General features: G+C 40.2%; 1 protein-coding gene across 14 annotated transcripts in view; it reads right to left on the bottom strand.

The window, feature by feature from the left end:
- CUL2 (cullin 2) overlaps positions 1-27,755 on the bottom strand; it is a 95,674-nt gene that overhangs the window by 25,156 nt on the left and 42,763 nt on the right. For 7 of the 14 annotated variants that reach the window (XM_038389885.2, XM_043509564.1, XM_038389884.2 and 4 more), the window contains exons 7-16: positions 15,996-16,092; positions 15,789-15,899; positions 13,998-14,160; positions 12,259-12,383; positions 11,148-11,255; positions 8,778-8,837; positions 8,280-8,408; positions 8,047-8,133; positions 7,301-7,453; positions 6,781-6,858 (exon numbers count right to left, since the gene is read on the bottom strand). In XM_038389885.2, the coding sequence (XP_038245813.1) occupies positions 6,781-6,858; positions 7,301-7,453; positions 8,047-8,133; positions 8,280-8,408; positions 8,778-8,837; positions 11,148-11,255; positions 12,259-12,383; positions 13,998-14,160; positions 15,789-15,899; positions 15,996-16,092 (1,111 nt within the window). Of the gene's footprint in view, positions 1-6,780; positions 6,859-7,300; positions 7,454-8,046; positions 8,134-8,279; positions 8,409-8,777; positions 8,838-11,147; positions 11,256-12,258; positions 12,384-13,997; positions 14,161-15,788; positions 15,900-15,995; positions 16,093-24,371; positions 24,459-27,755 lie in introns of all 14 variants that reach the window. The other 7 variants (XM_043509560.1, XM_043509561.1, XM_043509565.1 and 4 more) reach the window with 2 other exon arrangements.

The following is a 27,755-nucleotide window of genomic DNA, read 5'->3' on the forward strand; positions in this document are numbered from 1 at the left end:
TGTAGAATCAGCCATATAGTCTGGAATAAGGAGGTAAACTTTAATGTATCCTTTGAGAGGCTGAAATGAATCTAGTCAGAAGGAGACAAGTTCAATGAGGTAGCCCTTTGACAATCACAAAGCATTGGTCCCGATTTTCATCTGGGCCAGTAAAAACCAAAAACAGTTACTGACCTTTTGTAACTGTTGCTCTTCGAGATGTGTTGCACATGTCCATTCCAACGTAGGTGTGTGCACATCCCGACACAGTTGCCAGAATTTTTTTCCTTGGTGGTATCTGTTGGGTCAACTCTAGCGCCCCCCTGGAGCTGTGCTCTCATAGGGCTGGTATAACGGGCCCTGATGAGCCTGCGCCCTTCAGTTGCTTTTTACCAACCATTCCAAGACAGAAGATGGTGGGTGGGCCTTGGAATGAGCATGTGCAACACATCTCGAAGAACAGTTACAAAAGGTCAGTAACCATTTTTTTCCCCCCAAGTGTTTTCACATGTCAATTACAGTGTAGATGACTCACAGGCAGGTGCAGTGAAGGTGGGCTTGGAGCTTAAGGACAAGCAGACTGCAACACTGTGTGACCAAAGTAGGCCTCATCTCTGGCTTCTTGAGTGATGGTATACAGTGCTGAGAACGTGTGCACCAAGGACCAGGTCCCAGCCTTGCAGATATGGTGAATAGAAACTTGATCCAGGAAAGTCGCTGAAGAGGCGGGAGAGGCCCCGCAAGGTCATAACATGCCTGGATACATGATGTGATCTGAGACAAAATCCTCTGAGCAGAGAGGGAAGCCCTTTCATTCTCTCTGCTACAGCTATGAAGAGCTGTGGTTATCTGCGGAATGATTTGGTCCTCTGAATATAAAATGCCAGAGCTCGTCTGACATCCAAGGAATGGAGACGTTCCTCCCTATCTGCATGCAGCTTAGGATAGAATACTGGTAGGAAAATTGGTTGGTTGCAGTGGAATTGAGAAAACACTTTCAGATGGAACTTTGGATGCAGGTGTAGCTTCACTTTATATTTGATGAAAATTGTATACAGGGGTCTGAGGTGAGGGCTCAGATCTCTGAAACTCTCCTGACTGATGTAATGGCTATCAAAAAGGCCACCTTCCAAGCGAGGTGCAACAGTGAGCGTGTTGCTAGTGGATCAAAGGACAGGCTCGTCAGTTTTGACAAGACAAGATCTAGGTCCCGGGGAGAAGATATCAGCTCCTTTATCTGAGGGAACACTGTCTCCATCCTTTTGAGAAAACAAATTATCATCTTGTGAGAGAAAACTGACCTATTGTTGACCTTCAGATAAAAGGCTGAATTAGCTGCCATGTGGACCTTGATTGAAGAAAAAGCTAGGGCTTGCTGCTGCAAAAGTAGGAGATATTCCAGAACAAGCTGCAATGAGGACTGCACAGGTAGAACACCAGGCTTGGAAGACCAGATGGAGAATCATTTCCACTTCACCAGGTATGTCGCCCTAGTGGAAGGTTTTCTGCTGCCCAGTAGGACTTTACGAACCTGCTCTGAGCAGGCTTTCAGGATCAGGAAGTAGCAGGAATAGACCCCCTTTCCTCTTGGCTGATGCAGAGCCTCTTCCATGGCCCCCATCCGAAGAAGGAATTGGACTTCTTGCTTCAATAGTTGCGCGTGAGAAGGGTCCTGGAGAGGGGCAGGGAGGGTGGGTGGGAAGATGGGGTTGACAAAAATTCGAAGGTATATCCAAATTCTTCTGTGTTTAGGACCCAGAGGTCTGAGGTAATGTAGTTCCAGGCGCTGAGGAAATGGGACAGACAGTTGGGAAAAATAGGGGTAACTGGATCCTGAAATGAAAGATGCTTTGAAGGGACAGACTGCAAAAGCATGAATGCCTTGTTCTTTCTCCTCCTCTGGAGGTGTCAGAGCAGTTGAGAGTAGAAACGGCCAGACTGCTGGGGCCTATACTGCCTTCTAGATGCCACAGGTGAATACAGGCTCAGAGATTTCAAAGTTGCCTTATAGTCTTTAGGGCAATAAAGCATCTACAGCTTAGCATCTGTTTGCTTCAAATGGAAGGTCCTGGAGCGTCTGCTGCATTTCCTGAGGAAACCCAGAGGATTGAAACCACGAGCTCCTACGCATGGTGACAGCTGTGGCCATTGATCTGGCCATGTAATCAGCGGCGTCCAAGGCTGCCTGCAAGGAGGCCCGGGTCAGTGTCTTCTCTTCTTCTACAAGGGAAAAGAACTCCTGCCTGGCACCCTGGGGAACCATGTCCTTAAATTTTTGCATAGCTTCCCACATGTTAAAATCATAGCCACCTAGCAAGGCTTGCTAGTTTGCTATACAGAGCTTTTGGGGACCCTTCGCCTTAGGTGCGTGCCCTGCTTAACCTTGATGGTCCCTATCCTTAGCGGCTTCCACCACTAAAGACCCAGGAGAAGGAGGAGAGAATAGGAATTTGCAGCCCTTTGCAGGTACAAAATATTTTTGCTCCATATGTTTAGCTGTAGGCGGGAGAGAAGCAGGGATCTGCCAGAGAGTCTTAACGGGCTTCATGATCGCCTCATTAAGGGGAAGAGCCAGTCCTGAGGGGCCTGCCACTACCAAAATGTCCAGAAGGCCAAGTGCAATCTCTTCCACCACCTCCGCCTGGATGCCCAAATTCAAGGCCACCTGCTTTAATAAGTCCTGGTGGGCCTTGTGCTCATCCTGGGATGGGGATACCCTGGTAGCCATCAGTGCCTCATCTGGGGAAGAAGAGGGGGAGGCAGGTAAGGACTCTGCTCTTTCCTCTGTGTCAGCAGTGACCTGAGGGACATGCTCCAGCAGCTTGGTACCAGGCTCAGTACTGGGCTTAACAGCAGAGTCCAGGTCTGGTGTCTTGCAGCACAGACTCAGAAGCACTCTACCCTCTGAGGCTACCGAATAAGAATGCCTTGAGACAGTGCCCTGGCCTGGCGGAAATCCACAGAGGTTCCAAAAAGGCCACTGCACTGGTGCCTGTCCTCATAGTCCACGTGTTCAGAGGCACCACTGCACTGGATATCCCAGTAATTGTAGGATAGGTGCGGCGAGTAGCGTGGGCGCTCCCAGTGGTGAAAAAAATAGGGCCTCACTTCCAACCCTGATGAGGAAGATGAGCTAAGGTGAGGGGACCATGGAGGTGCCAATCCTCCCAGTGCCAGTTAGTGGTTCTGTGGGGACACGTGGGGGTGAGGAATTAGAGGGGGTTTACCCCTGGAGAGTGGTCTCAGTGCCATTTGGAGGCTGGGGAAGGGCTCTTTGCCACTCGACGACACCAAGTCCTGGATGTCAGAGGATCCTGGGACCGGCAGCATGAGCAAGTCCCTAGATGCTGCATATGCCTCCAGAGTGGACAGTATAACAAACTGTCTGGTACGCTGCCTGCTGGAGGATGGTGCATCCCTCGATGGGGTATGTGGAACTAGAGTCGGTGCCGGTGCTGATGGTGGGGGCTGCAGCAGTGCCAGAAAAGGAGATCGGCATGACATGAGTCTCACACTATTCCTGTCCCCTTGCCTACTCCCTTTTGGTATCAAGGAGCAACTTTTGTCTCAGTGCTTGTAGTGCCTCTTCTTGGGCAAGGAGGAGTGGTGGTGAGAGTCTCGATTGGTGGGAAGAGTTCTCCACACCGAAGCAGAGGTTCTCGGTGCAGAGTCTGATTGCGGCTCCGATGCTAGTCTCAGGGCTGCCTTCATCAGGAGGACCTTCAGTCTCGCTGCCTGGTCTTTCTGGGTGCAGGGCTTGAACTCCTTGCAGATCTGATAGCGATCCTTCCTGTGAGTTTCCCCTAAATACTTTCGACAACTCAACTGCAGGTCGTTCAATGGCATCAACTTGCTACAGGAAGAGCACAGCTTAAAGCCTGATGATGAGGGAGGCATACCTTGTCACCGGGGAGAGGACAAGCCTCTTCAACAAGTGTAGAGGTGTCTGGTTTTGAAAGATTACTAAAACTACTTTCAAACTAACTAGCTACTATAACTATATATACACGCAACAAATAAGAGGAAACCACTGGAGAAGATTGCCGAAGCAACGAGGGAAGTTCCAGCAACCATTATGGGTGGTAAGAAGGAACTGAGGGGCGCGAGCTCAGCAGGGCCCCTTATACTGGCACTATTAGCATACGGTACCAGGGTGTGGTAGAGCCAATTTGACGGATACCACTAAGGGAAAATATTCCAGCAATTGCTCAGGGCACACACACCCCTACATTGGAATGGACACGTGCAAGCACTCGAAGAAGATAGATTTAGTCTCTCCTTGCTGGGCAGAAGTGGGGTGTGAGCCAACCACTCTTCATTGTTGCTTGACAGAAGCATAGAATTTGAAAGCCTGCACTGCTGGAAAGAGCATCTAGAATAGTAACCTCTGGGTCTGCTCTGAAAAGAGAGAGAAAAGATACTTTGAGTGAAAGGCAGAGTATCAGTACTGCCTAAATCTGTTTTTTGAATGTTTTTCCTTGTTCACCCAAGGAAACTCAAGCTCACTAAGATCTGAGGATTCCTCAATGGTGATGTCTAGGATCTCCTCCAAAGAACATGATACCTGTGAAGTGAGCCTGAATCATGGTCAATTGAAATATTGTTTATATGTAGAGCACAGCACAGCACAGAACTCAAATAGCATATGTCATCACAGGGACCTTTAACTAATGTTTTACCTTCCCAGTATGGTTTCTACATTTTACTGAAGGCTTTTAGGTAAGACAGTGAGGCTCTAGAAGTAACCAGACAGATCAAAGCCACAAGATGGGCTATAGAACAGGAATCCTAATTCCTTGAAAATGGATTCAAGATTTCTATATCAGAGGTCTCGAGGGGTGGGCAACATGCTTCAGGTAGCCTCCCTATTGGCTTTTTTATTTTCAGGGGCCTGGGGAAATGGGGAGAAAAGAAAAGCTGGAGAGCTTCAATTTTCAACTAAGGTAAGGCGCTCAGTTCAGACTAACCTACTGTCCATATTTGAATCAAACTCACAAAAGCTTACAACCCTCCGAGGTTTTAGTCTTTTCCTCCCAGACATTTGCCTTTGAATCTCTGGAGAAGTGTGGTGCATACTAAAGGAGAAGGCCCTTGAAAACCCAGAGGAACAGTGGCCAAAAATTAAAAAGAATCCTTGCAGGACCTTACACTGGAGACTCCTGGGAAGTAGGGAGAAAGATTGCCTTTGACCAAAAACATAATTAAGGTAGCTATTAATTCATATATCCAATTCCTGTCACTGTACTATCTGAGGAACATGGGGGATCAAGAACCTGGAGCACAATAAAAATTATTGGGAAGAGGAAAAGAAAGGCAATGCTAAAAGGAAGTAGACAGAAGCCCAAGTCAATGAAGAAGGGGTCAGACCATTATTTAAAAAGAGAATCAAAAAGGAAGGAATTCCAGAACTGGAGTAGGGATTACTTGACTCCTTCTTAGTCTTGCCCTCACTGGACATCTTTGGAAACATTGCTGAGTGGGGGCGTTGCTAGTTTAGCAAGCTGAGGCATAGCTGTTGACAGAATAGGAAAAAGGAGCAGAATGCGCGTGCAAGTGGTGAAGGCAAAGCTGCTTTCATTGGCTAACAGCGGAGATCTTTTGTGGGTGGGTATGTCTGCTGGTGGCTCTTAAGGCCAGTGAGGGAAGACAGACAAAAGGAAGAGCATAAAAATGTTCCCATCTAATAACAGTAGAAAAGGGGGCCTCCTAATAGGTTTGAGGGAGAAAGCTGTTGCAGAAGCCGCATACTAGGAGCATGCTGAGGAATCACCTTCTAATAAAGGCTGTATATTCACCTCTAGGATCTTCTAGAGAACTGCATCAGTGATAACAGCCATGGGGTGGGACTTCCCAGCAGTGCCAGGATTGGTGGAATGAGTATAGTATGAGAATACTTTGTTTGATGTACTACAAGATTTAATATTGCTTAATACAGTAAAGTTGAAATTGAAATATTTCATTAAAAAACTTTAAACACTTATTAAGTAGCAAAAGGACACTTTACAGCAAATATAGAAGTTTTCCATTAGACATCAATTTAAGATTATATCCTGAAATTGTACGTGTACACTTCTATAGACTTCAGTTGTTATGATAAAGTAAAAATATTTTTCATTTTATATGCTTTCTTTCCAATGTGCTTCAGAACCTACATACATGTTGACACAGGTCAACATAGATATTTTGTATATTTTAAATATATACAAGGTACATGTAACTAGAATTTAGAATACAAGAATATAATAAAAATACAGGGCCTCTGAAATGGTGCCACTTCTAGGATGGAGGACAAAAAGCAATCATACAGCATTCTGAATGCCAATAGGGGTGGATGGAGGTTTTTGGACAAAGGCAAGGAGCACAGGGGGAAACCCATACTGTTCTGAAAAGTACAAGAAGAGCTTTCATGCAGAACAGTCAGAATCTTGGTTTTCAAGGGCTCCTCTGAATCACAGGGCAAGATACTTATATGCGCTAAGATTTGATATTAGAGAAGATCATCTTTTCTCCCTGAATATTAGGAATCAACATTTGAGCTCAGAGGTATGTTCCTATAAATTTCAATTATTTGAAGAGCTAGAAGGGCACAGCTAAAATTTGAAAACCTGGAATTTCATAAGATCAGACTTTCATTTGGGGAACCCATTCAAATTTCAGATAACTGCTGTTTGAATAATTGTGGTTTACATATACACCCGACAGACACAGTGGCCTCACAACAACAATTAACGGCTTTTTGTTTGAGATTCTAATAAAGTATTATTAAATTTGCTACAAATTTGCAAGAAACTACTAACCTACCATCTGTACACTTTTTTCCAGTTCCTGAGGAATTGCAAATGTTGATGAAGGAGCCTGAGTTAGAGGCCATGCGCCAGCCTGGGGGTAAAGGGAGAAAAAAAATGAACATTCTAACATGTTAAAATGAGCTCCAAGGAGCATATACGCTAAACAAAATCTTCCTCTTAAGAACTGGTCCTATAGTTCAAGTCAAGTTATAAGACATATGAGTTAGAAAAGGAGTTGTAAGACTCACTAAAATGCATACTGTTGTGAGGCCTTCGCTCTAGGTAAGAAAACTGTTAAGGCCTTGGTTTCTATCTTACCGTTATGTAGTATAGAGGGTAGACTATCTTTCAAAAAAGCTAGGAATAATAGGCTGTTTTATATCATCAGGATTGTTAAATAGTGATATCAAATTCATAAGTTGTCGACTTCATTCTGAGAAATGTTCATATTACTTAGATTTTAGAAAATTGTTTACTTGTTATGGAAATAAATGAAACCAATAACTGAATAGCAATAAATTATTCATTAGTACCTGTAAAACATATATCTGAAAACTAATTCCCAAATCTATAATGGCATCCTGGTTTTTGATAAAGTTGTTGAATTTATTGTTGAGATCAGCGCTAACACTCATGTCTGTATACATTCGATGGAGCTTGCTGGTAAACTCATAACCACAGGCTTGCTGTAATGAAACATTTAAATACATTTCATAGGTAAGATAATTATTTTAATATATTATACACATTTCTTTATATATATTTCTTTAATATATTGTACACATCCACAAAACAGTACTGATATACAGATTTCTATATTGCTAATGCCCTGCCATCTAGAGTATAGCCAATAATGCCTTCATATATAAAATTATATAACCTGTCTTAAGAGGGTTGCTTTTCTATACAACTTATTTCTAAAATTTGTCCTTGCCCAATACTAACTTACAAAACTGAAAGTTTCTAAAGGACTGCCTTAGTTTTGTTCACTGACTGATACTACTATTATGGAAATATGGATCAAGTGGCACATTTTATAAAACTACCCAAAATAAGGAACTACTTATAATATTTGGGGTTTTCCAGGTAACGGATTTTGTTTGTATCAATACATGAATTCAGAACAGATGATGATGTGATTTTTCATATCTCCTACTGGCAACAGCAGCTACCAATTGCTAAATTAATTTTGGCATCCTCTGCTGACCCCTCTTAAACAAGACATGCTTCAACAGTTACTACTGCTCTTCATATTATTTTGAAAGATAATTCATATTACCTTTAGTTTATTAATCATGGCTTCTTCAGAGTCCATAGACATAGATAAACCATGAATTAATCGTTTTGCCAACATTCTGGCATAGAACTGTATGAAACAAAACAAAGCAAGCAAAATATTTTCTCAGATGTGAGGTTTTTTTAAAAAAAAGAATGTGAACACAAACATCCCATGTAAAGCGGTTTAAATAAATTACATTTTTCGTTTAACATTCACTAAAAATTGGAGGTTACCTTCTGGAAAACATCTTTGTCATCAATGTATTTGAAAACAGTAATGAAACTTGTAAGTTTATCTTCTACTTCATTCTCTGTCATTCCTTTGGCTGATTTCTTCAGCAAGTTGTCACAATATTTGGCCAGCTCAAGTAAAAAAACAAAAAGCAAAACAAAATCGACTTGTCAAGTTAGAGAACAACAGTATTTGAAAGTATTTGCAACTACTAAATACGGGTTAAAACATGACAGAGCTCAGCTTACAAATGACACAAACAAGACAAAAAGGGCCACATTTTGAAACAAAGGCATGTCAGATTGTGTGCCCAGAACATGCACATTTTGTGTGGTTCAATAGGTTAAATGCCTATTTTTAAAAAAGGCTTTTGAAGATGATTCAGTAAGTGAAAATTATTTTAATTTGGTGATCACCATGTGTTAATAATGACTGGTTTGAGGGCTTGGGTTTTTGTTTTAAACTACGATCACTATTACAGCACAATATTTGTTACTTACCAACTCGGGCGCTTTGCAGATCGACTTGGGTTCCCTATAGTTTACTACTGATGTTAGAGCCTATGTAGAAATATATAATAAAGACAAATATTAAGAAATACTTCAACTTTTGCTTTAGTGATTTACAGAGAGGTATGAAGACATTGCCAGTTCTTCAGGGCAAAGACTATCCTAAAAAAAGACAAACAGAAAAATGGACAAAAAGAGGGAGATGATGATTGACACAAATAACGTGAAATAGTATACAATGAGCAAATCATAAGCAGTGATATTTATTAAGTGAGACTGTGGAGGACCAAAGGGGAGGAGTAAATAGCACAGGTGAGCAAGTCAGCTATGGAAAGCAAGGTCACAGAATTGTTTTGATTAGGAATGCAAAGGAGGAGAGAGGATGAAAGGTGTTCGAAAAGTAGGGAGCAGGATGAACAAACACGAGAGTGGGAGAACACAAAGGGAGCAGTAAGACGAGAATTCAAAATGGTATATAATTTGGGCTGGGAGTTCACACTGGGGAGTGAAAAGAGAGATCAAATTAGATATAAGCAGCAGTGGCAAAGCCTTAAGTCAGGAGCATATATTTGAACTTCAGGGGGAGACTGTAAAAGTATCTCAGCATCTAAAGGATTATGGGGAGAAGCAGAAGAGGCAGATCTTTGAAACATTATAGTAAAGATGAGATCTGAAGAGAGTCTGAATGCGAGGGAGAAGAAAAGGGAATTAATGATAACTCAGGATCAGGGCATAAGTGATGAGAAGAGTAACAGAGTTGTCAACATTAGTATTCTGAAGAGCAGTTCATATTTAAGTCTTACTGAAATCACTGCAACACAACTTGAGTATATACAAAACCAAAAAATACCATACACCAGTTCCTGTGAATTATATATACATTCAAGGATTGTTGGGTCACAAGTTCTTTTCCAAAGAAAGCAAGCTGAAGGGCTTCACTGAAGCTCTCTACTCCTGTGTTTTTAGGGTTTTCCAGGAGTTTGAAGTTTGTTTGTTTTTTCTTATAGGCTCCAAAGGGATGTAGTGTGAACATCAGCACATTGCTGAATCACATGATGTCCTTGGAGGAGAGGGGTTACAGAGGCCTTCTCTGGAAGGAACCTTGTCTATACTCTGTATATGTAGGTATGGGATTTTAAGCTTCAAAATTCAATGAACACTTAATTGACATATGATATAGGCAATATTTATCACCACAGATAACCATTAACTTTCTATATTACATTATGAAGCTTAAAGCCAAAACTCATCCGTACAGATAAGGTGTCCTGCAGTAATATAGTAAAACCTATAACTCTTCTGCACAGTGCATCATGTGGTTCAGCAACATCCTGATACATGGCTACAAGCCCCTGAAAAGCCTTGTATTAAGAAAATATAGGATGTAACAAAAATGGACAAAACTCGTAGAAGCTCAAAATACACCTCCAAAATAGAAAAACAAAGTGATATTGCAAATATACAATATTTATCCTAATCTATATCTTTATCCCCAACAAAAATCTAAGACATAAGCTGTCCAGAGTTTGGTGACAGGGGAGAAGAAAATTTTGTTTAATAGTTAAAATATTGTACATGTGAAAATTATAATCCTGGTCCAATAAATTAACAACTGGTGGAAGGCATTAGATACCATGTATCTTTTCTTGAAGAAACCAGACACCTGATCTTCAGAGAACCTAGTCATGCTATTAGAAAATAAACTACTACTACTACAGTCTAACTTACATTATATTTATACAGTGCCAACTGTAGTACCTAGGAACAAATGCCTGAACTGACTATACATTTTACAAATCAGTTATATAAACCTCGGTCTTGAAAACGGTAAGTAATCGGAACAGGACAATTACCTATGTTGAGCAATTACACAGTTTCAACTCAACTCTGTACAATCAAGTAATTTGCAACAATAAGATACAAAATTAATGTTTATTTAACATACCTGGCAACTTCAGTGATCAGAATCTAATTCATTATTGCCAAAAGGCAGTTTTGATGTTGTTTAAAAGTTGCTTAGTAGACACAGTATATTATAAATATACTATATTATTTTCACATTAGTTGGAGATAAGGGATCCATTTTCATTTCAGGATCTTAAATAGCTCTTTTGATGAGAAAGCTGTCCATCCTTTTAGGTTGAATTCGAGTACCAATGGTTGGAAAAAATGTGACTGTTTCCTTTGTACACAGGATCTGTTTTTGAGAGTACTAAATTACTTAGTTTTTTTTTCTTCTTTGCTTTAAAACAAGAGACCTCCATGAGAGTTCTCTCAAGGGTATTGTTTTATTGCTCTGGTGAAAAAAAAGGATTACATATTCTGGAATGTAGTGTTGTTTACTATATTGTGAAAAATTACCTTGTCAAGGGCACTCATAAAGTGCTGGTCACCATTCAAAACGGTGTTGATAAGTTGAACAAATTTACTATGTACTTCCAAAACTGACTCGACAAACTGAGTTGGCATCTAAAAATACACAATACAGAAACTTTCAGAATTAAGATGATAAATGGATGTCAACCCAAAGCCTCTCTTCTAAAACTACAGTTATTAAAATAAGTCAACTTTCTTCTTCAAGGTAGCATCTGCATATTGACACTTGAGAGAGTCTAAAGAACTCTACCACCTCCTACAAAAGTGGGCTGAGAGTTCTAATTTAAAAAAAGGATGACAGGAACTGCCCTCCTAAAGCGAACATCAGATCTAGATGTCAAGTTGAAAGTAGTGCTGTATAAACGTGTGAACAGAACTGTAGGTGGAAGTCCTGCTTTTCTACAACAGCAGTTCCACAGGCACATTCCACAAGGGATATCAGAAGCAAGTACTTTGACAAAAACATTTGAGCAAAACAATTTAATAGTCAAAAGTACTTTCAGAAATTCTGATGCAAGCATGGGACTACGCAGCTGTACAACTGCTACTATACAGCAACTAAGCGAAAAAGACTTTTCTGGTACTAGCACAGGATGCCCCGATTTACAAATAACATTTAATCAAACCAAGTGATATTTTTGTTTCCTAATGAACCAAAATGACCCATTGGCAACCATCTGGGAACAAAATTTAGCCGAACAAGAGCACCTTTTAACAGCAGAAGGCCATTTGCCATGATGACTTCACACAATTATTTAAAAAAAAATTGATCAAGTTGATCCAGGAAGAAGAAATTAAAAATCCTGAATCAATGCATTATACAACACAGCTGATCAAAAACTGCAATTTGTGCACAGATTTGTGCAATTGTGCACAATTGTGCAAATCTATTTAATATAAACAAGAAGTAATAAAAATAATTAAAAAAACACATTGTTTAATAGGGTGTTTTATAAGCTACAACATGATACTCATGTTTCTGTTCAGTGCCACCACCCATCTGTGGGCAATAAACTAAATCAGTCTAGGGAAGAAAGCAAAGATTTCATCAGGAATGTAATAAGATAGGTTAACTCAGCTGCCACAGGAAACTTACATTTTCCTGAGAAAGATTGCTGGTTGCTCTAAGGCCCTCATCATGGATATGGTTTTGTAATTCCTGAATCATATGAGGCAAACCACTGGACACAGCACGAAGCAGAGTGTACATATTTGCCATGTCTGCAATAAAAACATACTTTTTACACAATATACTTCAAAAATCCATTACTCTAAATTAACATTTACATAGCACCATAAATCTGCAGGGATCTTTACCAAAATTAAAATAAAACTGTCCCTATCCTTGAAAAATCTTATGAAATAATCAATCTAAATATTGAACATAAAGATAAAGCGAAAAGAAAAGGAAGGATAAAGGTTGAAACACATATCAATTTTCACCTGGTAATTGGTGGAGTTACAACCAACCTACACTTCACATATAGCTAAATTGAAAGAGTTCCAGATAGGAATGGAGTGACAAGAGGCAGTGGCCGAGTATGAAAAAGGTAGAACACCACTAGGCTAATTTATTTCCTATCTTACTAGACCTCCATGTCAGCAGGTAACGGGTGGCAAATCAGGAGAGCTCTGGAATCCTCTGCTAGACTTTTCCCAATTTGCTCCACATCAGCTTAGAAAACTTTTAAAAAGATCTAAGTGATTGTTTCCTAGGAGACAGCAAAAGGAGTCTACCATCCAATACAAAAACTTGATGAAAGAAAACGTGAAATAAAATACCAAACTTTAATCCTGAAAATGTGTAGGTAGGCATATTTGTGATAGGAACACTGCTTATCCCTCTCTCCTCTTGGTGAGTTATTACAAGCCAGTGTCAAGGAACAAAACAAATTAATAGCTAGAAATTCATATTTCTGCATCCCAGACACAGACTTATAGTAGAATGAATCTGTTCCTACTTTACATACATAAGCAAGGAATATAACCAACCCAAGTGTAGGATTGGTACAATAGAGGAAACCTCCTGAAGAATAATTTGTAAATATCCATCAGCATCCACACAGGACGTAGTGAAGCCATCTTAAAGTTCCCAGCCCATCTTTACAGAATTAGATGCCTAAATTACCACCACCATCAGGTCTCAAGGATATAGATATTTCATTGGATGAACAAGAATCTGACTAGCAGTAAACACTGCTTCTACAAGATTCTAGCAACACAGGTACATCTCCTAATAGTGGGAAATGTGCAGAGGCCACTCAAAGAAGAAATAATCTGAACAACATATAGTAAGAGGCGAGATAAACTTTATTAATGGACTGCTACAAGAAAAAAAAAAAGCAGTTTGGATTTTTCCTGTGCTTTGGAAGGTGCTTATTACTTTGAGACACACTGGGTCCTTTCAGTAGCTATCCCCTTAGCAAGAAGGCCAAGGTCGGGGTAGAAAGCACCTGTGGACTGCAGTCTAAGAAAGTCTCACATCAGAGGAATTTCGTCAGACATATGTAAAAAGGCAGATGTACCAACATTTTGGAGCAGTAGGATTCTCTGACATTTGTTCTTCCTCACTTCCAAAGAAAGCTGGAATCATGAGAAACTGTTTGGAAATGTATAAATATAAGTAATATAGGAACTAAGTCTTACAAGTTATGCTATTTTAAGCAGAGGATGGGTAGGTAAAAAGGGAAGGAGAATACTGGAATTGTCCAGGACACTGAGGCACTAGTTCAATGTTAATGCAGAGGGAAGAGTTCTATCTGTTGAAATAATCAATTGCAAAGTAAAACATCATACACAACACCTACAGAACATTTAATATTTTGTGAGACTTACCACTTCTTTTCTCTTGTCTGATGATATTATGGCATTCTGCATGCAGAAACTGCAAATGATCAGCTACCATTCGTTGCTGGCATTCATGAATTACTTTGCCATATGAGCTGGGGTGTAAGTATTTCCGACATCGCATTTCTTCATCTTTTAATCTACCTAAAACCTATAGGCAAATTTTCAAGCTATAGAACAGATAAATACTACAGAACAGTTTAGGAGAGGAAAGGAGAATTGCATATGATTTGAGAATTTAAGTAGGAAGAAGGCAAATTTGAATTTGAGCATGACACTGAGGCATTAGTTCAATGCTAATTCAGAGAGAAGAGTGCTATCTACTGAATCATTAACTTTATTTCTTGCATTAATTCCTGTTTGCATTGGTGACTCATAACTACTGACTAGGTTCAAATCTCATTATAGTTTGTAAGATCTAACGTTGCTGACCATGCTCCTCCTCTTGCAATTTTATTCTGTCCTGGCTTCTGTGACCCTGTCCTCTCCAGGTTCTCATCCAATCTCTCTTATTGCTATTTCAGCATATCCTGCAGAGGAGCCTCCACATCTCCTCTCCAACTTTCTGCGAGAGTTCCACAGAGCTCTGTCCTTGGTCCCCTTCTCTTCTCCCTCTTATCTGGGTAATTTCTTACACAAAATAAATTCAACTACCATCCTAGACTCCCTCTGACATCTCCTCATGGATGTCTAGCTGTCAGCTGAAGGTTAACATGGCTAAAATTGAGCTATTAATCTGCTCCTCTCCTCCCCCACAGTCACCTCCTTCCTCATTCTCTCTGGACAACAGTACCTTCCTGCCTGTAATTCAGGCCCATAACCTGGGCATTATTACACTCTTGAAAATTACTACACTAGGATTCAGAGTAGCAGCCGTGTTAGTCTGTATTCGCAAAAAGAAAAGGAGTACTTGTGGCACCTTAGAGACTAACAAATTTATTAGAGCATAAGCTTTCGTGAGCTACAGCTCACTTCATCGGATGCATCCGATGAAGTGAGCTGTAGCTCACGAAAGCTTATGCTCTAATAAATTTGTTAGTCTCTAAGGTGCCACAAGTACTCCTTTTCTTTTTACACTAGGATTGTGATCGCTGAATTGAAATTATTTTTAAAATCTAGGATTACACATTATATACATTTATCAGTTAATCAGAGTTTAATGTCTGTAAAGTTTGAAACCAAAAAGCAATATGAAGGGCTTGGGTAGTAATATTTACTTAGATTAACCATAACAAAAAAAAAAAATCACAACCACCCCCGAGCAACAAGAAAGCACAAAAATGTATACAGCAAAACAGGTAATAAAACAAACATGATAGAGGTAGAAGACAATTAAAAAGGGGAAATAATTATGGAACAACTTTCTGCAGTGCAGACAGCAAATTCCTCATTTTTCATCTTGCCAACCAGTTTATGTTCTTTAAATACAATTAATTTCATAAGCTGGTTAACAAGGTTTCTGGAAAGCCTATCTGCCATCCGTATACCATCTATGTTCACTCTGTCAAAGGATACCACCATGTGTGTGTTTTCATTGGCCAAGGTAATGAGACAGAATTGTAGAAACTAACATGTCTTCAAAATAAAAAACATCTATTTTTCATTTTGAGTGCATGTAGTTGTATCACCAGAAAGAAAATTAGTACAAAAATCTTTCCCTTCTAAAATAATCAACATTTTAACATTCTATTGTATAAAAAGTAATTAACTTGTTCTGTATTCTGCCTTTAGATGTTTTATATATACACAATAGATGCAAGTCAAAGTAGGGCTTCTTACCTTTTCCATATACTGTGAGCAGTTTGACTCTTGCAATAAGTTTGAAGCTTCTTGTTTATAATACTCCCCTGTTTCATTCAGAAAAGGACACTCAAAAATTTCCTGATAAAACTAAATCAAGAAAGTCTAATCAAGGACAAATAATACAAGGTATTAAAGTATTAACATTCACAATTAAAAATACATCAAGCAATCATGCATTTTTACCTTTAGGGGGAATTTTTTCTTATACTGTTCAACATGAACAAAGGAGTTAATAACCCCATGGATTACTTTCTGGTTTGGGTCTTCTCCACAGCGATCACTGAAACAGGCAAAAACAAATATGCATTCCTAAGAAACTGTATGACTACTAAGACAGACATGAGACATTGAACCCCTTGACATTAGGTGGAAAATTTTCCAGTTATTGTTTTTGTTTAAATTAACCGAAGATAAAAATTTATAAAGCTGAATCTTATACGATATACTAAGGAACACTGATTCAATTTCTCTCCCTCTCATGCCATGAAGACTACATAAATGGTGATGCATAAGTTTTTGCCAACCTCCACAGAACAATTACCGAGGAAGTACTGAGTACATTAACAATACTGTACGTTATATCAGCATGCTACTCAAGTCAATGAACTCCAGCTTGTTAGGAAGTAGGTAAGTAAGTAAAATCCATTTATTCCTGTCTGAATACAGGTGACGTCTTAGAAACTTTTGAAGACTTTTTGATCCGTCACTCACTTGCACACTCAGCAACTGACCTCCCAATGATAGGCCACACACAATTTATTCATCACTATGCTAGTCGTTCCTTACTACAAATGGCCCACCACTACCTCTTCCATTAACTGTCTCCAGGTTAGTCTCATCCCTATACAGGCTGTGACCCAAGTATGTAAGCTTGCACTTGCTGATTTCCGAGAGCGGTGTCTGCTTCTCTCCAATAATATTTCCAATGTAAGTGTTTTTTGTCTTTCCCATCCAGGAGATACAAGTGTCTTCACCAGCACAATATCTCAATGGCTTCAGTTTTCTTTTTGTCAGCAGCATTTGTTCCTCAGGATTCCACTCATAAGTAACAATAGAGAAAGCTTAAGCTTTTCACCTGTTGAACCTTTGTACATTCCAAGATGCCATGGTCTTTCCACACTTTCGTAAGGAAAATCATGGCTGAGCAAGCCATCCCTGGTGATGATCTAATTTTTTTGGTGTAGACTCCTTCGTTATATAAATCTAATGATCTGGTATCAGACCTATCTGCTTCCTCTACCACTTGACGGTTAAATTGTCATGTCCACTTGCATCCTGTTATTTTTTCAACATACATCCATTTAGTTTTCACCACATTCAGGAATAATCGATATTCCTCACTAACAGTTTTTACAGACTTCTACATTCATAGCATTGATGGCTGCAGCAAAGAGCATCATACCTGAATTTAGTTAAGAAGTGTCCACCAACAGAAATCCCAGCTCCTGCCTCTTTATCAAAAACTTCCAGGGCTTCACACGTAATAAATTCTTTGTACATGTTCCTTCTTGTCTCTCACACTGCCCAATGAAAAAGTTTAACCACTCGCAGTCGCTACTGCTGTTCACATCATGGTCTGTTACTGACATTAGATACTAATTCAATGAGATGCTTTGGAATCCTCATGTTTGGCAGTATCCTTCAAAGACGGTCACGCCAGATGACATCAAACACTTTGGAGAAGCCAATAAACAATCTATGGGTGATTATACGGTCTGCATTTTTCAACAGGACATGACATATATTTGCAATTTGATCACATGTGCCTCATCCCTCTCTGAAACCAGCTGGTTGTGGTGATAGCTCTGCTTCTATCATTCACTTAATGCAATCCTGAATTATGTACATCAGCACTTTTAATTGCACATCATAGCAGGGAGATAGTATGCTAGTTACTGTACTCTGTAATATCCTCTTTCTTTGGTGAGGGCAGAAAGATTCCCTTCATTCAGTTGTCTGGCCAATTTCTAGTCATCCATGCATTGTTGCAAATTTTCCACAAGATCAATATAGTTGTCACCAATCACTTTTAGCAATTCTAGTTACGTTATCTACTTAGGTGCTATCACAGGCTCCACTTTCATAATAGCACAGACCCCTTCCTCCCTCAAGACTGATTGCTCTGTCTTGGTATTCTCTTTTCTGTGTCCTGCATTGTAAGTGACTGATGAGACTGGCGCAATAATCCATCCACCTGTATTTGATATCACCACCTTCAGTAAGAACTCTGCCATCATGATCTTCTATTACACTCTGTTGCAGGGAAAACCTTTTAGTAGGAAGTCTGACCACTGTGAATATCTTTTATACTTACTTATATCTTACTCTTCTTATAATTCTCAAGTTCCTTTCATTTTGCTCGGATGTATTTGTTTTAATCTTATCAAGTCTGCCTTTGAATCTGTCTGCTCAATTTCTTGTATTCTCTACTGCGTTCTTCAGTCTCCAAGCCACTTTCTCTCATGATGTGTCATTTTCTCCCACTAACTCAAACTCCTCCTCCATTAACCATGATGCAGTCTGACGCTGACTTCTCAGAATGTGTACTTTATTAGCTTCAAGCATAACAGTAAAACAAAACTGCTACCAAAAATTGTGATAAATTCCATCTTACAAATACTTTCATCTTTAATAACTTACAGACATCATTAGCTCCTTTCTGAGTCAAACAATGGTCACTTTTGCCAAACACTGACTCAGACAGCACATTGTATTCATCCCCTACCATCTGTACCTGAAAGGCTGTCATAGATGGATGCTCTCCAAACCAGAGGAGGTCCACAAAGAACTGATCAAGTATTTCTCTCCCTTTTATGTGAAGAGTAACAAACAGGCACAGGATTCTCTTGTGGTCCTCTAGAACAAGTATGTTAGTGAGAAGCAAGAGGTTGCTATCAAAAAGACCACATGGTTCAACAGCAAAAATGGTCCAGAGCAGCAAAAGGCTAATCATGTATAGGAACCAAGACACACACACATACACAAAGTTAATTACTTTGAGCTCCCCTCTAAACCCATCTAAAATTAGAAATAGTTCCCTGTGAAGCAGGCAGGAAGCTGGATGCCAGAATGACCTGGAAGAGGCTTATTTCTGCTGTAACTGAGACTGACTCAGATACCTCTCAGGTCCTAGCCAGAAGAGGAAAAGATGTTGTCAGAAAAGAAACTACTCTGTCAAGGACCAAACACTCTATCATACCAAATGAAGCTCCATCACTAACATCTGTTCTGGAATACCTCCTGGATCCACAGACGTTGGCTCAGTAAGCACCATTTAAGTAATTCCAAGATTTGACGTTTTCTGAAATCCCTTTGAACCTAAGGAGCAAGCTATATCTAGTGTTTTGCCCTTCGATCCATGGCCATTTTTCTGTCACTCTGATGAGAGTTCCTCTGGAGGGTCCAAAGAGGATTATTCAAAACTCTTGCCTCCTTAATGTGAAACTCGCACAGAAAGAACATCAAGGAAAAAGTGACCTTCGCCAATACAAAAAGGCGGCAGGTGTGTTTTTTACAGACATTTTATAGACACATCACATCTACAATCTTGTTTGTGTTAGTAATGTTTTAGAGCAACCAGTACCATCAAGCTTTCTATGTACCTACAATAATGAAACTCATAAACCAAGAAACCTAGAACAGACAAGAGGAACAAAAATAGACCAGACGCAACCATCACACAAAACAGTGAACTATATATAAAGTAAAAGAAAAGGTGAGTTCTTAAAATTAGCGACAGAATTGGCCCACTGAAGAAGCACAGGCCTGGTATGCACTAGAAACTTTTGTCAGTGTAATAACATGGGTTTGCAGTGTGATTTTTTTAATAAGTTTCTTATATTGGCAAAATATAAGTAGTGTAGAGACAGATATACCAGCAAAAAACTGTTGTCAGAATATCCTATTTCATTTGTGGAACTGGAATTAGCTATAAAAGCCAAAGCCTGTATTTGCTGATAGAAGCTACATTTACAGCAGAAGGGTTTGCTGGTATAGCTATATTGCCAAACATTTTCTAGTGTACTCACTCTTTCACTACAAGTATGCTATTATGTAAGTATTTCAAACATGACCAAAGGACTATGTTGCAAAGAAAATATGTTTTGGCTCACAAAAACTAAGGAGGAAATATTCTAATAGGTAAATGAACACTATTAGGATTTCCTCATATTTCAAGCCACTTCAGAGTTGTTTTATTTTTAAAATAAGATTATGTTAAAAACAAACATTTATATATAACTATTAAAAATGATTCTTCAGAAATGACAATGCCCACTACAGTATTTTAGATCAGTAATTTTTTTTAACAGGCACTTTATAAGTTCCTCATTTCAAGATGAGCACATATAAAACTTATTTCTGAGCAGGATAATCTTGCTACAGATTTTGTTAATATATTTATTGATAGAACTATGGGGAAAACTTCATCACCATGCATTTATCTGATACATCAGATGGCCTGTCAGTCAAATAAGCAGTCTATAGATACCACAAGACTATGCTACATTTGAACTTGCCAAAACATCCATGCTTGAATTTTTTACAATCAAATAAGAAAAATGCACAAATTTTAAAAGTAGAACCCAATGAAACTCATGTCAACCACACTGTTATGTCATTTTAACAACTAAATTATAGTACTGGAATGACAAGGTAACAGTATATTGCACACTGCACAACTGTGACCAATAGGCACATTTAAGGTTCAGGATACAACAGTAAAAACACAGGCTGTCCTTGCAAGGAAAGCCTATGTTTACATGAGATGGCCTTCAAAATACATGTATTGTAGTGTTAATTCTTTAAGTAATCAGAAAGAATGCAGGAACAAATGTCCAATTACTACTTCAGATCCACAGTTCTGTTAATAAATGTGGTTAAAAAGCTGTTTAAAAAAAAAAATCCAGGACACTTCATACACAGTATCTTATTCTTAAGTATAGGTTTCAGAGTAGCAGCCATGTTAGTCTGTATTCGCAAAAAGAAAAGGAGTACTTGTGGCACCTTAGGGACGAACAAATTTATTTGAGCATAAAAGCTTTTGTGAGCTTTTACAGCTCACTTCATCGGATGCATTCAGTGGCAAATATAGTGAGGAGATTTATATACAAACACACAGAACATGAAACAATGGGTTTTATCATACACACTGTAAGGAGAGTGATAACTTAAGATGAGCTATTATCAGCAGGAAGGGGGGCGGGCCGGAAGGAGGAAAACCTTTTGTGGTGATAATCAAGGTGGGCCATTTCCAGCAGTTAACAAGAATGTCTGAGGAACAGTGGGGGGTTGGGTGGGGGAGAGAAATAACATGGAGAAATAGTTTTACTTTGTGTAATGACCCATCCATTCCCAGTCGCTATTCAAGCCTAAGTTAATTGTCTCCAGTTTGCAAATTAATTCCAATTCAGCAGTCTCTCCTTGGAGTCTGTTTTTGAAGCTTTTTTGTTGAAGGATAGCCGCTCTCGGGTCTGTAATCGAGTGACCAGAGAGATTGAAGTGTTCTCCAACTGGTTTTTGAATGTTATAATTCTTGACGTCTGATTTGTGTCCATTTATTCTTTTACGTAGAAACTGTCTAGTTTGACCAGTGTACAAAGTTCAGCCACCAGGTTTGCCGTGACATTATCGGGGATACTGTTCCTGACGGCTTGTAGCCCATCTTTGCGTGCAATGTTGGCGTAGAGGGCTTCTACATCCATAGTGGCTAGGATGGTGTTTTTAGGAAGATCACCGATGGATTGTAGTTTCCTCAGAAGTCAGTGATGTCTCGAAGATAGCTGGGAGTGCTGGTAGCGTAGGCCTTGAGGAGGGAGTCTACATAGCCAGACAATCCTGCTGTCAGGGTGCCAATGCCTGAGATGATGAGGCATCCAGGATTTCCAGGTTTATCGATGTTGGGTAGCAGATAGAATACCCCAGGTCGGGGTTCCAGGGGTGTGTCTGTGCGGATTTGTTCTTGTGCTTTTTCAGGGAGTTTCTTGAGCAAATGCTGTAGTTTCTTTTGGTAACCCTCAGTGGGATCAGAAGGTAATGGCTTGTAGAAAGTGGTGTTGGAGAGATGCCTAGTAGCCTCTTGTTCATATTCCGACCTATTCATGATGACGACAGCACCTCCTTTGTCAGCCTTTTTTTTGCCCTCTTTTTACCCTCTTTATCTTTTGTAAAGATAATGTCACGGCTAACCTGGTGGCTGAACTTTGTGACTTTGTCCTCACCCATAACTATTCACATCTGGGGACAATGTATACCTTCAAATCAGCGGCACTGCCATGGGTACTCACATGGCCCCACAGTATGCCAACATTTTTATGGCTGACTTAGAACAACGCTTCCTCAGCTCTCGTCCCCTAATGCCCCTACTCTACTTGCGCTACATTGATGACATCATCATCATCTGGACCCATGGAAAAGAAGCCCTTGAGGAATTCCACCAGGATTTCAACAATTTCCATCCCACCATCAACCTCAGCCTGGACCAGTCCACACAAGAGATCCACTTCCTGGACACTACGGTGCTAATAAGGGATGGTCACATAACCACCACCCTATATTGGAAACCTACTGACCGCTATTCCTACCTACATGTCTCTAGCTTTCATGCAGATCACAGCACACGATCCATTGTCTACAGACAAGCGCTACGATATAACCGCATTTGCTCCAACCCCTCAGACAGAGACAAACACCTACAACATCTCTATCATGCATTCCTACAACTACAATACCCACCTGCTGAAGTGAAGAAACAGATTGACAGAGCCAGAAGAGTACCCAGAAGTCACCTACTACAGGACAGGCCCAACAAAGAAAATAACAGAACGTCACTAGCCATCACCTTCAGTCCCCAACTAAAACCTCTCCAACGCATCATCAAGGATCTACAACCTATCCTGAAGGACGACCCATCACTCTCACAGAGCTTGGGAGACAGGCCAGTCCTTGCTTACAGACAGTCCCCCCCCCCAACCTGAAGCAAATACTCACCAGCAACCACACACCACACAACAGAACCACTAACCCAGGAACCTATCCTTGCAACAAAGCCCGTTGCCAACTCTGTCCACATATCTATTCAGGGGATACCATCATAGGGCCTAATCACATCAGCCACACTATCAGAGGCTCGTTCACCTGCGCATCTACCAATGTGATATATGCCATCATGTGCCAGCAATGCCCCTCTGCCATGTACATTGGTCAAACTGGACAGTCTCTACGTAAAAGAATGAATGGACACAAATCAGACGTCAAGAATTATAACATTCAAAAACCAGTCGGAGAACACTTCAGTCTCTCCGGTCACTCGATTACAAACGTCAGAGTGGCTATCCTTCAACAAAAAAACTTCAAAAACAGATTCCAAGGAGAGACTGCTGAATTGGAATTAATTGCAAACTGGAGACGATTAACTTAGGCTTGAATAGAGACTGGGAATGGATGGGTCATTACACAAGGTAAAACTATTTCCCCATGTTATTTCTCCCCTCCACCCAATCCCCCACTGTTCCTCAGACATTCTTGTTAACTGCTGGAAATGGCCCACCTTGATTATCACCACAAAAGGTTTTCCTCCTCCCCCACCCCTTCCTGCTGGTAATAGCTCATCTTAAGTGATCACTCTTCTTACAGTGTGAATGATAAAACCTATTGTTTCATGTTCTCTGTGTGTGTGTATATAAATCTCCTTACTGTATTTTGCACTGAATGCATCCGATGAAGTGAGCTGTAGCTCACGAAAGCTTATGCTCAAATAAATTTGTTAGTCTCTAAGGAGCCACAAGTACTCCTTTTCTTTATTCTTAAGTATGTATTCCAATTCATATCTGCTTGTTTACTAGGAATTTTTACATGCACGAATGCCAATATTCAACATTGCAAAACAAACCAACTACTAAAGAACAAATTATGTTGCAAATTTTGTGAACAAAACTGCAAAATACATTACTGGTTTGTAATGATTATGGAAGCATGCCATGAAGAAGAACTCAGTTTGATTTTTGAACAAGCAGTGCTTTAAGAAAACCTTTAAGACTTGTTAACTAGTCAGATTTGATATGGAAGTCATTGAGAATATGGAAGATTAAAATGCCATTTTTACATTTATTTTTCATAGTGCTACTAAATGTAATAGGTTTTCTTTTCACAGTGGATAATATGAACACCTCAACAACTATTAGTAATTTCATAGCTAGTAAAGAAACCAGGCAAAGAGTCCTGTGGCATCTTATAGACTAACAGACGTATTGGAGCATAAGCTTTCGTAGGTGAATACCCACTTCATCAGTACCCACTTCGTCAGATATTCACCCACGAAAGCTTATGCTCCAATATGTCTGTTCGTCTATAAAGTGCCACAGGACTCTCTGCTGCTTTTACAGATCCAGACTAACATGGCTACCCTTCTGATAAAGAAACCAGTTAACTATACGTGTTTAACAGAAAAATCTGTAACCTAGTTTTAGTCAGTTTCTACTAATTACTGTAATTTGAACTAGCACTTCAATCCTTTTCAAATTATTTCTCTGTTTAGGTATTTCATACTTGAATTTTCCTCACAATTTATGATCTTGTCTGCTTCCTGCTGTAATCATACACAAATGCAAAAGTTGACATTCAGCTTGCCTTGTAGAAGTATAGCTTGGGCTAGAGGGGGGGAACAAAGTGTGTTATATTCAAGATTATTTTTAAGTCTCCTAGTTATATTTTGCTGTCTTCTTGCTTTAAAACTCATACACATTTACAGGCTTATTTTTAACACAGAGTATAACGATCATTTGTACTTAGTTAAAAGCATAACTATAAATGTGTTTAAGATTTGGTCAGAAGCCTTTATTAAAAAAAAATTCCAAGTAAATTGTTCAGTTTCTATTGCACTAAAAACTTTCACAACGTTTATAGTTATTTTTCTATAACATACTTGACAATCTAGCAATAAAACCCATTTTCAACATATCAACAGTTTCAGTGAAATATAGACAAGAAGGTGGATGAGATATTCTCTTTTATTACCAGCTTTCAAGCTACAAAGAACTCTTCCTCAGGTCTAGGAAAGATACTCAGAGTGTCACAGCTAAATACAAGGTCAAACAAATAGTTTCTCGTAAGTAGATAAGCCATATTCTAAGGGACAATTTAAGCTGAAGTGGTCCATTAACAACCCTGTAGTTATGAGAGAGGGAGGGGATTTAGTGGGTTACAGATTGTTGTAATAAATCATAAATCCAGTGTTTTTATTACGACTATGATTTTTAGTGTCTAGCAAAGTTATGAATTGAAACTCTTAGGCTCATCTTTTCAAGTTGTTGTGCGGTTTCCTTTGTGGATGGGGACTGATAGGTCAGATATAGAGATCACTTTGTGAAAAGTGTTCAGCCACAGGTGATACGGTGTTTTTCTCTGTTATCACTTTCCTCTGTAAGTTCATTCGAGAGCACAGTGATTGTCTGCTTTCAAACATATAGATACTATTGGGGCATTTAGTCCACTGGATGAGGTACTCCACATGTTGTGATAGGTATGTGTAGGACCCATGGATCTTGAAAGGCGTGATGTGGTAGAGGTGGATCATTGTTGCAGTGGAGATGTGTCTGCAGGTTTTACATCTGTTGTTTTGGCAGGATCTCGTGCCACTTTGAGTTGGTGTGTCCTGGTCTGTGGGGAGCTTGCTTCTGATGGGTTTGGAGAGGTTGGCAGGTTGTTTGAAGGTCTGAAGAGGGGGTTCAGGAAAGATTTTGTTCAGGATGGAGTCCCCATTGAGTATGGGCTGGAGTTGTTCGATAACACCCAGTATGGGTTCCAGTATGGGGTGGTAGGTGACAACTACGGGTGTGCGGTTGGAGGGGGATTTATTTCTGTACTGAAGTAGGTTTTCTTGGAGTATTTGGGTGGCCCATTACATGATGTGATCTACTTCTCTGTGGAGTGTCCTTGTTGGGTGAAGGTTATTTTGACTATATCCCCGGCTTTCTCCTCAGAGCATATTCTGTGGTATTTGAGTGGCTGGCTGTAGATAACAGATTTCTTGGTTTGATAATGGACATATGAAGGTAAGTGTCACGATCTGTGTATTTCTTGTATGTAGTTGTCAGTAGGGTTTCATAGTTGAAGCTGATCATGGTGTCCAGCAAGTTGATACTAGTGCGGAAGTGTTCCAGAGAGAGTTTGGATGGGCAGTGGTTGTTGAAGTTGTGGAGGAAATCTATGACAGCTTAAGTCATCTGTGCAGAAGATGAAAATATCGAATCTCAGGCATATCATTGGTTTTGTGGTGCATTTGTGCAGTAATTCTTCTTCAAGGGGGCCCATGAAGAAGTTGGCATATTCGGTACCATCCTAGTACCTATGGCAGTTTTCTCAGTGTTTGTTGTTGAATGTAAAATGGATTAAATTGATGAGTTTGGCATGTGTATCTGAGGGTTGTCCACTGTCTTGTAAATATCTGAAACAGGCACCCATGCTGTCATTGTTAAGGATTCTGGTATCTAGGGAAATTATGTCCATAGTAGCCAAGTTGGTATTCTGAGGGATACACTAACTCAAAATGTCACACCACCCAGCCAGAACAACAGATGCAAAACCTGCAGACATATCTCCACTGCTACTACGATGAACACCCCACATATGGCACCTTTCAAGACCTATGGTTCCTACAGTTTCCTATCACATGTGGTGTACCTCATCCAGTGCACTATATGTCCCAATAACTATTGTGTGGGTAAAACCAGAAAGACAATCAGGAGAGTCTTGAATGAACGCACACAGGAAAATGATAAAAGAGAAAAATATCGTATCCCTTGTGGATGAACACTTTTCACAAAGTGACCTCTCTATATTTGACCTATCAGTCCTCATCCGCAAAGGAAACCTGCACAACACGTTCAAAAGATGAGCCTGGGTGCTTAAATTCATAACTTTGCTAGACATTAACAGCCACCATCTTAATAAAGTCACTGGATTTATAATTTATGACAATCTGCAACCCACTAAACCCTCTTTTTGTCTTATGACTCCAGGGGTGTTTTGACGTAGTTGGGATTTTCCCTTGTTATGTTCTATGTGAGCCTATGTGAGTCTTACTGTTCTGCATGAATGCTGTGTGTGCCTCAGTTTCCCTGTATATTGCACCAATGTCTAGGTGGTGGGAATAAAGGTGAATGACTTTTGTGGAGGCTGCTCTAGCTGTGTGCGTGGATGCTATGACCGCCCCTTCATAACCTGAGACCAAGCTGGGGGATGTGACCAGGTGACTCTTGGCCCTGGAAGCGAGACAAAGACCAGAGGAAGAGCAACGGGCAGGGCAGGGGCCAGGCAGCTGGAAGAGAGTCAGTCTCGGCTGGCTTGGGGCACAGGGGGAGGGCCAGAGCCCTGGCTCTGGGTTCCCCTCCCCCCCAAGATGGACTTGGCCAAAAGTCACTGATTTTCTGTGCTAACAAGTTATGTCCTACGCTGTGTTCCTGTTGACTAATAAACCTTCTGTTTTACCTGCTGGCTTAGAGTCACATGGGACTGTGGAGTTGGGGTGCAGGGCTCTCTGGCTTCCCCAGGAACCCCGCCTGGACGGACTTGCTGCAGGAAGCGCACGATGTAGAAGGGGATGCTGAATGCTCTGAGGTCAAACCCCAGAAGGTCGAAGCTGTGTAAGCTTCTTGCCCTGGAGACAGTATGCTCAGAGAGAGGAGGCATGCTACCCCAGAGTCTGGATTGGCTTTGTATGGAATAGTTCCAGAGCATTACCCTGGTGACTCGACTCTGACACGTGTTAACGGGCCACTTCACCTTGAAAGATCCCTTAGAATATGTGCTAACTACTTATGCTACACTATCTGTCTGACCTTGTATTTAGCTGCGACACTGAATATCTTTCCTAGACGTGAGGAAGAGTTCCGTGTAGATCAAAAGCCTCTCTCTCTCACCAACAGAAGTTGGTCCAATAAAAAAATT

The sequence above is a fragment of the Dermochelys coriacea genome, chromosome 2 (assembly GCF_009764565.3).
Source record: "Dermochelys coriacea isolate rDerCor1 chromosome 2, rDerCor1.pri.v4, whole genome shotgun sequence".
NCBI lineage: Eukaryota > Metazoa > Chordata > Testudines > Dermochelyidae > Dermochelys > Dermochelys coriacea.